We start from the raw sequence: 14,419 nt of genomic DNA on the forward strand, positions 1-14,419 counted from the left end.
CATGGTCCAATCTACTAGCCATGCTTTGGCAATGCCAACAGTTTGGGCTTTTGTGTAGGCATGTGAAAGGCACTTGCCAAGCACAGCCTTAGTGGTATTAACTACCCATTGTTTGCAGCATGTGCAAAATGGTGTGGGTACTTGGCATCTAATAGCAGTGCCTGGCAAAGCTTAAAACGGATGGACAAGCCACGTGTTGGGTTTGGCAATGCTTATTTTAAACAGGAATTTAGTGGCTTTGCCGATGCTCGCTTTTAACAGGACTTCAGTGAAGGACATGCAGAGTGCTAATATATTGAGTGGCTGAAGGCAGGCCATTTTTACATTTTTATAGCACCAAAAACGTGTTTACAACTCAAATTCAGTTATTAACTCTCAGAAGACTGCTATGAATAAACACTGGCACGCACTTTGAAAGCAAAGACTGATGGTAAGGCTTGATTAAAGCGAGCTCAAACAGATCCCATGAGGAGGTGATTTGGGCAGGCAGAGGCAGGAATGGGTGGGAATGGCCATAGGATTAGCAAGGTCATGGGCATGCAATGGGTGGGCACATGACCAAACAACACCTACAGACTGTGTCCCTTCTCATACGTCATTCCTCTCTAGATGTACTCCAATGCAATAGTTTGGGCTTATAGATGTCGAAAGTGACACTTAGCCCAAACTAACCAGAACACCAGCATTCCGAGTGTAATACATTACATGAGGAGGGGTGGGTTACACCTGCATAAACGCTCCAAGGACCTAATATGTTTATATTGTTACATAATCTATCATATTTGTGAGGTGCAGTGTGTAATGGGAAAAATCTCCCATGCCAATCTGGAATGTGCTGATGCACACACTAGCTGTCCAATGTTCCCATTCATAGTACGTATTGCCTCATATCTCTCTGCTTTCACAGCGTTTCAACATACTGTTCCCCAAGCAATTTGCCACGGGACACGTGTTTATGTTTTTCTAGCAAAGTACATAACTTTTTTGCACCAACAAACTTTGAATAACACTAATGCATGTTCAATGATCAATGTTTTTACATGAGTTTTCAAATACTTTAGCTACTGCACAGACAATTAAAGATAAGGTAAACTAAAAGGCAACTGGATTAAATCATTTAGTGGAATGAATATTCAGAATAATGAATTGCATTCGAGGTTGTGGAAGAAAGTAACATAGTCCTACTTTTCTTTTTTGCTCCCCAGCTTCCGTGCCGTGTATTGGTCCGCATATTCGATCAGTTGGAGTTGACGTGAAAAGACATTTATTTTGTTCCCTACAAACAGATCTTCCACGTGTAAATCTTCATATTTGGTGCGTTTTAAAAAGACGCGATTACTCTTCATATCAAACTGGAAAGGAAGTCGATTAAACACAATTACAAAAGTGGCCAGAAATACAGTTTGATGCATTTATTCTAGTTCATTCTTTGGCATATTCTCCCTCAAATTAACATTAGTTCTCAAACCAGAAACACAGATTTGCTTAATTAGCAATGATAATTCAGTACATGCAAAGATACATTTTCAAAACGGGAAATTAGTAGATGAGAGCCTTAAAACATGGTGGTCCTTATTAAAACCCACCGTTGTGTACATATTTTATATTTAAATGTAAGCAAAATGTTGTGAGCAGTCTGCCTGTTATACCGTCAAGTACTGCAGTCCTGTGGTCTTTATTATTTTTATTACAATTTCTCGTTTCTTTCAAACAAAATTACACATAAAAAGACATTTACTTCCCAGTTAGCCACTTATACATTTAATTCAATAAAAAAACTTTGTTAAGGGGACATTATGGTTAAATTGCACTAATAAAAACCTTTGAAATTCAAAGAAAAAAACTTTGTTAAAGGACGTTATGGTTTCAAGTAAAATTGAAAACCCCCAGAAATTCACCAGTTATGGTAAGCTAAACAACCATAACTTGCGCCACCACTGTGTACTGCTAAGTCTAACACCCAGGACATCAAAGTTGGCATCACAAATGTCATTGATGACATCACATGTGAAATACATTTTGATGAAGTCCCCAAAAGGAGTTGTGTTTATATTGTTGGTAACAAGATGTCAGGGTTGATCGGGAGACCCATCATGAACTACTTAATCTATTAAAGAATGTACTCATCTAATATCATTGTATTGGAGTGTTGTCGTATATACAGAAACCTAATTATATATAAACATAGGCAATGACTGCAGCATGCACCATAGAAGTACACTATTTGTAATGTAATTTTGGATAGTACAATAATGAATGCTACTGTATCAGAGTTTTGAGTAATATTAAAATAGCTAGCTAACAATTCAAGACTTACAGCACTTGTGCTGGGGAACAATAATTACAATTGAATAGGTTCAAGAAAAATAGGTGCTGTCAGAATACTCCTGTTCTTTTGTCACCCTCTGCATAAAGAAAGAATACATATTTTCAAACTCTGTTGTAGAATCAATCTTATTCTTTATCTCAAGTTGTACAGTTCAATATAAAACGGACGCTCCAGAGTTAACATCAAAAAAAGGGGGAGGTCATTGACCTGAAGTACAGAAAATATTTACATCACACAGAGCCAAAAGTTTTTCGGTAAAACAACCATTTTGTGTGTGCAAGACAAAATCAAATTCAAATTTCATTTGTCATGAAGTTCACACGAAAATAGCAAACATATAGACAGTTGGACATTTACAACATCACTTAAACATTTCAACAAAAACAAGTAATTTTCTCTGTGTAAAGCAGCATGAATACACTGCAGTTGGGGATAGTGCGTCTACACCACAGTGTTTCAGCCGTTTCTAGGTGGGCTTAATATTCCACATCTGGAAGGCTTGCAAGTACGCTACATCCCCAGGGTATTTACGGATAATCCGAAAAAATTCTCCATTCACCAAAAATTTCAGCGGGGTGGGGAACAAGTGTCGCCGAGACTGGTTGATTCTAGTCATCGACACGGCCAAAGAGGAATGTGACAAACAAGGCACAGAGCTACTGGAACTAGAGAAGAAATTCCTAGAGGACAGGTCTATCCAGGACGCAAAAGATAAACTAGACAAATTGGAAGTCGAGATAACTAAGTTCAAAAACCTAACTCTAGACAGAAAGGTCGATAAGTTCAAAAAGGATCTGGCTAACTTTTCAGAGGAGAAAACTTAGCCCTACTTGAGACCAACTTATTATGCAGATTTGCAAGCAAGTCAGAGCTACACTCGCAGAAACAGATCAGTGAACTTCGTGGGCACCTCAAGTGGAAGTGGGAGCTCATCTAGTCTTCCAGGTGCAGCTGGACTGCAATTACCACAACCTTTTTTTTCCCAAAGGTGGTCAAAGAGGAAGACCCAGGAGACGACCCTCAACTCCAGGGTAGCGAATGAGAACGCGCCAAAGGTATCAGAATCAAGGGCAGAACCAGGGATACCTGTTTTCATCCTTTCCACCCGTATGATGACCCCTCCAGAATTGAGACTCCTTGGCAAGGGCCTCCCTTTCGTCCCTGCACAAAGGGCACGACCTTTTGAAATAGAGTTAGAATTACGAAAATTCTACCGAAATGTCCGATTGAAACATTTCTTTGAAGTGTACTTACCTTCTCGGAATGGGACCGATCAAGAACAACAGCGTAAAAAATCGGATAACATCACAGGTCTAAAAGAGAAATCCAACTTCTATCCCCCTCTTGGATCCACCCCAGGAGAGATCCTTACCTTTGAAAAAGTGGCGACTAAAACCGTCATGGCTGGTTTCAAGAAAGACAACTTCTATAGGGATAATTTGGATCGAGAAGAGAGGATTGCCATGAGGAACCTGGAAACTGCCAGATCAATAACAATAAAACCCGCAGATAAAGGGGGAGGGATAGTTATCTGGGACACGTCTGATTACAACACAGAATGCCTGCGACTATTGAGCGACCACGAAGCATATCTACCCCTTGACCACAACCCCACAAAGGATCTCCAAGAAGAAATTGCTAGCCTCACGCAACATGCCCTCAATGAAGGGTGGATATGCGAGGATGAAAGATGTTCCTGAACAAGACCAACCCACGCACACCAGCTTTTTATATGCTGCTGAAGATGCATAAAAACTCAGAAAAACCACCGGGAAGACCGATAGTATTGGCGTGTGACTCCCTCCTGGAACCACTATCCCTGTACACCGATCATTTTTAAAACCCTTTGTAATTCAGATGCCCTCATACCTGAAGGACACCACCAGCACCATAAATCTACTTGATAACATAATTTTAACTGACAGCCTCCTTGCTACTATGGATGTAGAGGCGTTATATACATCAATACCACAAGAAGAAGGTCTAGAGGCCATACGAGACATCCTGAACACCAGAGAAGATTTAAACTCCACTCCGACCGATTTCATCCTGGAATGTACGAGATTGGCCATGTCTGAGAACTTTTTTCTGTTTCAGAACCAGATCTATAAGCAAACTAAGGGAGTGAGTATGGGGGCCACTTTTGCCCCTGATATTGCTAATTTGTATATGTCCAGTTACGAAAAAAACAATGTATTCACAACAGAGAACCCTTTTTTGGAGAACATCTCCTTATGGAAACCATTCATTGATGACATCATCATCGTCTGGAAGGGCACATCCCACGAATTACAAAGCTTCCACAACTGGAGCAACGCAAGGAATCCACATATCAAATTTACGATACATTGGGACCACCACCAAATAGATTTCTTGGACCTCCACATCTACAGAACTGGCGATCTGCTAAAAACTGAACTCTTTCGAAAACCAACTGACCGCAACAGTCTATTACATTTACAAAGTTACCACCCGATGGGTTTAAAAGTACAACCTACCATATGGACAATTTCTACGTATACGGAGCAACTGCACAGATCTAGACAAATTCCAACAACAGGCAGATGGACTGATTGAGCGACTTACAGAAAGAGGCTACCATAGAAAATCTATCAGCCAAGCAAAGAAAAGGGCCAGACATACACCAAGAGAAATCTGTCTAGAGAAGAAAGCAAAAAGGATCTGGGCAGGATAGTCTGTGTCACCACCTTCGGACCACTAAGCCAATTGATCCAGAGGACATTCAAAAAGAATTGGCACCTGGTCAAAAATCCTGGCACACTAAACAATGTGCCTTGTTTTGCCTTCAAAAAGAACAGGAATCTCAAGGACACTGGTGCACACTTTCATAGAACCATCCCTGCAAGCACCTAATATGCTCTGGGATCTACCCCCGTTAGTTGGACACCACAAATGTGGACACTGTGTGGCCTGCCCTCTGACTTTACAAAAAAGATCGTTCGAACATGACAAAGTGAAATGGAAAATGCAAGATTTCACTAACTGCAACACTAAGGGGGTCATATATATATATCATACAATGCCCCTGCGACCTCCTTTATGTAGGGAAAACAATACACGCCATAAAAATGTGCATTTCTGAACACCGCTCCTGCATTAGAAATAAGGTAGCAGACAAGCCCTTAGTTGAACATTTAATTCAAAAGAACCATAAGGACACTTATTTCAGATGGTTCGTCCTTCAGAAGGTAAAACCAGCAAAACGCGGTGGAGACCTGAACAAAACACTAACACAACTAGAACAGCGCTGGGTTCACAAACTCAATACTGTACAGGCCGGACTGAACATCTGTTGAGTGGAAATCTTTCCTATGAAATCCCATTCCTTGGTGATAGAACAGATCTGTGATTCTATATACATGAGCATAATTAATTATGTGTGTTTTTGCTACAGAAATCAAAAAACCAAGATGAAAGAATGTATATTGTGGCAATTAGGAACAACAGTCACTTGGTGTACCATTACTATCATCACAAAACAATGTGTTCTAAGGTCGTTTGATTATGCATCTGTACACAAAGTTATCAATGACAAGGCAAATGTTTATTTGCACACATGTATAATAGTTGTATTAGACTCTATATGGGGTCTTTTTTCACCATTTAATTGGGTTTACTGTGATGCTGCTTCAAGAACTTCACCTGTACTGGTCAAGAATACTCGTACAGCATATCGAAGCCTAGGGATTAGGCCCCGCTCCCAGTGTCAAAAGGGAGGGTCAGTCATTCTCCTTCAATCTGACCCACTTTTTCTACCTCTTAGCCCGTTCTCCTATAGTTGGACACGCAGTGCCGGTTGCCAACAAAGTTTTTTCTTTGAATTTCATAGGTTCTTATTAGTCCAACTTAACCATAACATCCCTTTAACAAGGTTTTTTCAGTGAATTACATAGTTTTTTTTTTTTTACCAGTGCCTGCTATTTTCCTACAACTTACTAATATCATACTTACCCAATATAGCAATATTTGTGTCCCATTTAGAAAGTGTCACCTTAAAACTCTGCCATTTCCCACCTTCTGGAATAATTTTTAACACTTCTATACACTTTTTGCAACTAATTCATACGGAGCTCCCATTAGGAACTTCAAAACCAAATTCAAATCCCATCCCGGCACCTGGAAAGGCGATGGTGGAAACACATGAGTTAGCCCTTACAGGAACTGAGAAATCAAAGGGATTTTAAAATATGAACATTCCTCAGACGAGCGCTTAAATATGGACAGCACCGCTAGGTAACCCTTAATAGTACCTACATGCAGGCCCTTGTGGGCTAAAGAAAGCAAAAAATACAAAACCAAAGGAATGGAACATTGGAAAGGATCCACATTCTGTACCCTGCACCAGTCGCAGAACTTCTTTCAACGGCAACGGTACAGGGATTTAAGCAACACCTCCATCACGTCTTCAGGGAGGTCCCAATCCTTATATCTCAGCCTTTCAGATACCAAACAAGAAGGCTGAGAGACTTGACCTCTGGATGGAGAACTCGACCCCCCTCCTGTGAGAGCAGATCGTCTCGGTAGGGAAGACTTCATAGAGGGCAGATGGACATGTCTAGAAGGTCCGGGTACCACGCTCTCCTGGTCCATCCCGGAGCAATGAGGATCATTCGGGAACCAAACCTCCGAAACCTCTGCAACACTTGCGGAATGACGGGGACTGGAGGAAACGCATACAGCAGTGCGAAGGACCACTCCACTACGAACGTGTCCCCCAAGGCTCCTCTTGGAGGAAATTCCCGCAAGCAGAATCTTTCGCACTTCCGGTTGACACTGGTGGCGGTTTGGGGGACTTGCGGGGTCCCCCAAAGGCGAAGATCTCCAAAAGAACTTCCTGAGCCAGCTCCCACTCGTGAGTGGCTGTGCTCTGCCTGCTCAGAGCGTCCGCCGACGTGTTTTCGTCTCCGGCCAGATGAACTGCTGAGATCGAAATTTCCTGCTGGATGGCCCAGAACCAGAGCTGCATTGCCTCTCTGCACAGTGGGAGTGACCCTGCCCCCCCTCTTTTTGTTGAGGTAGTGCATGGCCACGGTATTGTCTGTCATAATCAGGACATTCTTCCCCCGTACAGACGGCAGAAAAGCCTTCAGGGCTAGCCTGACAGCCCGCAGCTCTAACAGATTGATGTGGAGTCTGGACTCCGACGGAGACCAACGACCGCTGACCGTCAGCTCCTTGGCATGAGCTCCCCAACCCATGAGGGATGCGCCTGTCCCGATCGTCACTTCCGGCCATGGTTGCCAAAACCGAGCCCCTCTGAACAGATTTCCTTCGATGGCCCACCACAGAAGGTCCTGGGCGACCGAGGGCGGAATCTGAACGGGGTCCGACATCCTGCCAGAAAACTGCAACCACTGCATCTTGAGTGCCCACTGCAGAGATCTCATCCGCAGCCTGGCTTCTGGCACCAGTAGAATGCAGGATGCCATGAGGCCAAGCAATCTCAAGAACTCAAACGCTGGGAGACTCTTGGCATGTTGAAATTTGTCCACCATCTGCAGAATGTGGTGAGCCCTCACCTGAGGAGGAGAAAACACTGACCCAGGGATGTGTAGAGCACTGCTTCGATGTACTGGAGCCACTGGGTAGGTGTCAAGTAGGACTTCTTTAAGTTGAGGGAAAAGCCCAGCCTGTAAAGGGAGTGGCAGGTGACTGACAGATGATCCAGGACTAGCTCGGGAGAGCGTGCTGTGATCAACCAACTGCCCAGGTAGGGGTAGACATGAATCCCCCCTTTCCTGAGATATGCTGCCACAACCACCATCAGCTTGGTGAAGACCCTCGGGGCGGAGGTCAATCCAAACGACAGGACCCGAAACTGAAAATGCGAGTCTCCAACCACGAACCTCAGGTACTTCCTGTGCTTGGGATGAAACCGCACATGAAAGTAACCACCCTTGAGGTCGAGAGACAACAACCAGTCCTGAAGTTGAAGGGCCTGGAGGACTTCAGAGAGAGTAACCATCTTGAACTTGTCCTTCCTGAGGAGCTTGTTCAAACCACGCAAGTACATGATGGGTCTCAATCCCCCGTCTTTTTTCGGGATCAAAACATATGGGGAATACCATCCCTTGTTCCTCTTTCTACAGGCACTAGTTCTATGGCGCCTTTCTCCAGCAGGGATTTGATTTCCTGCGCAAGGAACGGATCTGGACTCTTCAAAGAGAGCTTCCCCGGTGGATTGTAGTGAGGCCTCTGCCGGAAAGCAAGACCGTATCCGTGTGCTATGATCTCCAGAACCCACACATCTGAAGTAATGGCACGCCATTCTACAAGATGCTGCGCCAGCCTTCCCCCAACCGGCAAACCATGGGACATGGCCTCATGACTGAGCGGAAGTGGTTGCGGCAGTGCCTGAGGGCAAAGAGGCAACTGCCTGAGCGGCTTTGGCACCTCAAGTACCTTGTTTTCCACCTCTAGTACTCCTACGTTGGCCCCTTTGACTGGCAGCTCCCCTCGATCTACCGAAGGAAGAGTAATATCGAAAGGAGCCTCCCCTCCATTGCTGTCCCATAGGCCGAAAAGGCAGAGGTTGATGCACTGCAGCGCTCAAGGACTTCGCTGCAGCTTTGGAGGTCTGCAACCTCTCAAGGCTCTCATCAGCCTTGCTGCCAAAAAGATGGACACCATCAAAGGGCATGTTGAGAAGCCGGGACTGCACATCAGGAGCAAACCCAGACTTCCGCAACCACGCAAACCTGTGCATCACGGTGCTTGCCGCCATGGACCGGCTGACACAGTCTGCCACGTCCAAACCCGACTGAACAGACTCACAAATGGCATCCTTGCCATCCTGAACGAGGGCAAGAAAACCATCCTGTTCCTCCCCTTTGGGAATATGTTCAGCCACCAACGACACACAATTCCACAGAGTGTGGGTGAATCTTGCAAGGGCACAAACAGAGTTGGCTGCCTTTAAAGCCATACCCCCAGAAGAAACTACTTTCTTTGCCCAGCCGTCAAAGCGTTTGTCGTCCCTATCAGGAGGGATTGTAGGGTACGCCGACTGCTTTGCTGGGGCCGCAGCCGCCTGCACCACCAAACTCTCCGGAGTAGAGTGCGTAGACAAGTAGCAGGGGTCACCACTGGCTGGACGGTATTTTTTCGGCAAAGACTTGTTCACTGCCGGGAGACTCTCCGGAGCAGTCCAAGCCGCCGCCACCCTTCTTTGTAAGGCCATGTGAAATGGCAACACCGGGTCAGTGGGTGGACCATGGTCCAAAATATCTGTGAGGTCATCCTGCAGAAAATCCACAGGTGGAGCCGATCAACCCAGATATTCCGTCACCCTCGACATGAGGCGCCTGTACGATGAGTCAGCATGCGTACCAGGCTCAGGCCTGCCAAACTCAACCTCCGGGGAGTTATCCAGACCACTGGCGTTGTGCAAAGACTGACGCAGGTATTCCAGCTGGCTATGCCCTGACAACAGGTCATCAGGAACCTCAGGAGGTACCTCTTCCTCAGACCCTTCCTCAACCTCAGAAATTTACTCCAAGGGTTGGAACAATTCCACCCTGGGAGGAGGAAAAGAGTATGGGTCGAAAACAGCTCTCCGGGGTACCTTTGGCAAAAATTCCTCAAAAGGCGTTGAGGGCGCCGATGGGAGTGGCGTTGACGTCAACAGAGGTGCTGATGACTTCGACAGCGGCTTCGAGGACGGAGCCCCTTGCATGTCCTTCGATGGCCTCGGCGCTGATGGCGTTGATGGGTTCCTCGGAGCCGGGGCTTCGAGAAATACCCTCGACGGACATGGGGCTGACGGCGTCGATGCCTTCTTCGAAGGCCTCACAGGCTCCAACGGTCTCGATGGCGTCGAAGACCGGGACCTGGAGCGAGCACGATGGCGATCCTCCTTGTCCGACCGAGACCTCAAAGGTTCTCGGTGATCACGCCGACCACCTGAGCCCAAAGGCGTGCGAGCAGTGGCTCTAGAGCATTCCTCGCCGGCTTCCCTTGAAAGCGCGGCCAGAACGGTGCCCTGCGATTCAAAAATCGCCAACATCTCCTTACAGAAGGCATCCCATTCCTCTGGAGATGAATGCTTGCTGGGACAAGCAACCGGCCGTCTGGCGGAGTCCTCAGACGAGGACGGGGAAGGCGACCGATGACGGCACTTCCTTGCATTCCTCGAAGAGGCAGAGGTATGGAGGGACCCACTCCTGGAACGAGACCCCCTGGCCTTACGCCAACGTGGAGAGTCGCCCCTCGAATCGTCAGTCGAAAGTCCAGCAGACTTCGACTTACGGAGTTTGGAAACCCAACCTGCCGACAACAACTTCTTCTTCTTCCACTCCCGCAAGGCCTTCGACGTCAAAGACTAGCATTCGTCGCAGTCATCAGTGGCCTGGCTCTCACCCAGGCACCAGAGGCAGACGTTGTGCGGGTCCGTCAGAGACATCTTGGAACCGCAGTCCTGACACCTCTTGAAGCCCGACTTCGGCGTAGCAGAAGCCGAAGACATTTTCTCGTAGAATTTACAACAATATTCGGAAGAACCAATATACAAGAACCGAGGCGCGCCGAGATTTCGAAGCTAACACGTTCACAGAAAAAACGGAACTGAGGCTACGGGCGTCATGCGTCCTACATATAACATCTGGTGACGTCGGCCGTCGATAGCGGTCCTCGAGGGAGCGTATCGATGTCATCGACGCAGGACGCCGAAAAAGTTTTCCGAAGCAGCACAGCTGTGGTAATCACTGTCAAAGATGTGGAATACGTCGGAAGACACAATCCCCTCGAACTGCATTTTTTACTGATCTAGGAACTTTCAACTTCAAAATTTCCCTTGCACAGCTCCAACACCTATTCCTACTCATTATCCATTAACAATCTAGTACACAGTACATACTTTTAGCAAAACTGCCATTTATCTTAAAATGGCATCAGCTAATGCCATCCCTCCTCCCCAAGAGCCACCACCACTGCTGTAATCAAGGAGCATGAGAAACACTGCCCCCTACCTTAGAAATAACACACGCGCACATTTTCCGTTGTCCACCCAACCCTCCATATTAGTGTTTGGTTCCTCTTCCCTCATCTCCCTCCCCAACTTTCGTTCTCAGATCTCCTGCCAAAAAAAATATATCCAAAAACAACAAAAGGCATATTCCTTTAGGAACCACCTTTCACAGTTAAAAGTAGAACTAAAAAAAACATGTATAGACTCAATCTACTTTATATTTCTCAGTAAAATACATAGACTCAATAAGATTTTCAAACTTTTCCATTTGCATTTTGTGTTATGCTAATGGGAAAATTGTGGCGTTCATCCTCCGTTCCAGGGACTGGAACGGTGAATACTGGCCCAGCAGCCCAAGTTATCAGCCCAAGCAAAGCGAGGGTGGATAACAAGGTCTCTGGACCATTACCCCCCCCATTCCAGCCCCTAAAATGGGGGATGAAGGCCATTAGCAACCTAGGTTTCCAAAGGGGGAACCCGGGGTGCTAAAAAAAAAAAAGAGGATTTATCTTCCTACACCGGGACGCCTTTGGCGTCCCGCTGTAGGAAGGAAAATCCTTTTCCAAGATGGTCACCATGGAAAGGGAAGGCGAGGGTTTCATACAGGGCCCCTCTTCGCTTTCCATGGAGGCCTGCAGAAGACAAAAAGAGAACCCTATGACCATATTACCACGAGCACATTTTTCTTCCCTTTCAGATCTATCCTTATTTTGAATAACTTTACCACAAAGCCAGTCCCAGGTGGACATGGCCACTTTAATCCTATGTTTTGTCCCTTGTGGTCATGGCCAGTAGACAGATTGTCCGGATCATGACCTTATTCCATGACCCGGACAATCTGGCCCCTGCCCATGGCCACAGACTATCCCTCAGTCACTAAAGGTATACCGCTATTTTTTGACACTTGTCAAATAATAAAACACTGGCACATTTTCAAAACCATGCTTGTAGGTCCTTGCCAATGCTCCTTACGCAAGTTTGCTGGAAAATCACCCATGTTTTATACAATCGTCATATAACCTAGCCCCCACTTGACAAAATCCATTCAGACTTTACGAAAACATCTATATCTAGATCTATAATCGTTTTGCAAACCTTTGTGTAGATTTGTCAAATGGAACCACATTTATAAGCCTTTACAATATTTTGCCCCCCCCTCTAATTTTGCTCCCTCTTAACAGAATCCCACTAAATTTAGCAAATACATTTATATCTTGATTTATTATCGTTTTGCAAACCTTTGTGTAGATTTGTCAAATGGCACCTCATTTATAAGCCTTTACATTATTTTGGGACCCCCCCTCTAATTTTGCCCCCTCTTCACAAAATCCCATCAAACTTCAGAAAAACATTAATTTCTAAATGTTTTACCATTTTCCCAAATTAAGCGTAGATTCGTCAATTGGCACCTCATTTATAAGACTTTACATTATTTTGGGACCCCCTCTAATTTTGCCCCCACCAAACTTTGCATACTCACTCAGAATCAGCTCAGAAATATACATGCAAAATTTCATGCAGTTCCATTAAGTGGCGCCAAAGTTATAAGCCATCCAAGAACTGCATTTCACCAACCCTGTAATGCTGTAGTGTCCGCGAACTTAACAGGACTGTTCACGAACATCCGAACTGTTCGCGGACTTTGGCGGCGAAAAATGCCTGTTTATTTGCTTTTTCTTCTTGCAGCCATATCCCATCCAATCCTCATCACCCCTCACCTCCCCAGAGATAATTTGATAAGTTTGACAAGTGCAATGTTGTGTTTTTTAATATGTTTTTACTGCTATGTCCGTGAATCCAAGATGGCGGGCGTTTCCAAAAATCTGACGCACTTCATGCTCTTCACCATCCAATCAGCGAACACGTCGCATGTCCGCAGACATGATGCAAGCCGATTAGCCAATCGGTGTCCTGTCCGCGGAGCGTACAGGGAAATGTGTCCGCGGAGCAGACATATCACACATTTTTTGTGACCTACTTTTTGATTGTTTAAAAAAAAAAAGTACTGGACGGATTCTCCCCAAATTTACAAAAGCACGCTTTCAGGATCAAGCCGCTGCTCCTGCTGCAAATTTGGTGAAAATCCGTCCAGCGGTTTGGGCTGTAGGCATGAGCAAAGTTTTTTCACCATTCAGTCTATGGGAAGAAAAGACATTTTGGAACCCCCCCCCTATAACATTGCCCCCCTTGACCAAACCTCTCCAAACTTTGCAAAAAAATTCAGAGTGGGATATATACTTTTTATTCAAAGGTTGGTGAGGATTCGTCCAGGGAGAGCGAAGTTATAAGCCGTCCAAAAAGTGCTCTTCCTATGGGATTAGCAACTTAACCATAACTACACAGCCACTAGCGTGGCTGTGTAATACAAATACATTTTCTGTTGAACCTCCACAACAAATCTATGCAGATTGCAACAACCATAATTTCTATTTAATCTACTTTTAACCACATGTAGTGTTACACAGGCCTCCACAACTCACATCCAAGTATACTGAAGTCTTTGAATCGTGTTTACGAGTCTTCATTTAAAGGAGACCCTCGAACATATCAGGATACTGAGGCAACATATAATACCACATAATCTTTGGAAGTTAGGTTTTTCAGGTGATGTTCAGAACTCTAAACTTTGTTTTTGACTAGCCACTTAGTCTCAGTCTCTTTGTTAAATGTCACTGGGAACTTTGAAAGAAGAAACAATGTTTACTGGAATTTGAAGTCAGTCTTTTCTTCAATGGGCTCTGGAGGATTTAGCCTTTAAGTACCAGCATGTAGCAGTCCTCCTCCGGCTGTTTCGGTGCACTTTAGGAACTTTCTCTCCTATTGCCAACCAACATCGCTTAACCATTCATTACCTTCCCAATGAGGTTTCCCAGGTTGGGCCTCTAACATCACTCTATGTGGTCATCCCCTCGTCTTCAGTTCCACTTGCCTCATTCGCCCTCTGTTCTTGGTTGGGTGACTCGCATACACATCACCTCCAGATGCTCCAGGTGGTGGTGCCAGGGTCTAGTGTGATTACGCCACCTTTGGTTCTTACCCTCTCTTGGCAGCATTCTGCTCTCCTGATGTTTGGGAGTACGGTCAGTCTAATCCTCACTGCTCAT

General features: G+C 45.3%; 1 protein-coding gene across 2 annotated transcripts in view; it reads right to left on the reverse strand.

The window, feature by feature from the left end:
* NME7 (NME/NM23 family member 7) overlaps nucleotides 1-14,419 on the reverse strand; it is a 2,086,428-nt gene that overhangs the window by 1,751,669 nt on the left and 320,340 nt on the right. For both annotated transcript variants that reach the window (XM_069636474.1, XM_069636473.1), the window contains one exon: nucleotides 1,186-1,352. In XM_069636474.1, coding sequence (XP_069492575.1) covers nucleotides 1,186-1,352 — 167 coding nt within the window. The remainder of the gene's footprint in view (nucleotides 1-1,185; nucleotides 1,353-14,419) is intronic.

The sequence above is a fragment of the Ambystoma mexicanum genome, chromosome 7p, assembly GCF_040938575.1.
Source record: "Ambystoma mexicanum isolate Mex_15411 chromosome 7p, UKY_AmexF1_1, whole genome shotgun sequence".
Classification (NCBI taxonomy): domain Eukaryota; kingdom Metazoa; phylum Chordata; class Amphibia; order Caudata; family Ambystomatidae; genus Ambystoma; species Ambystoma mexicanum.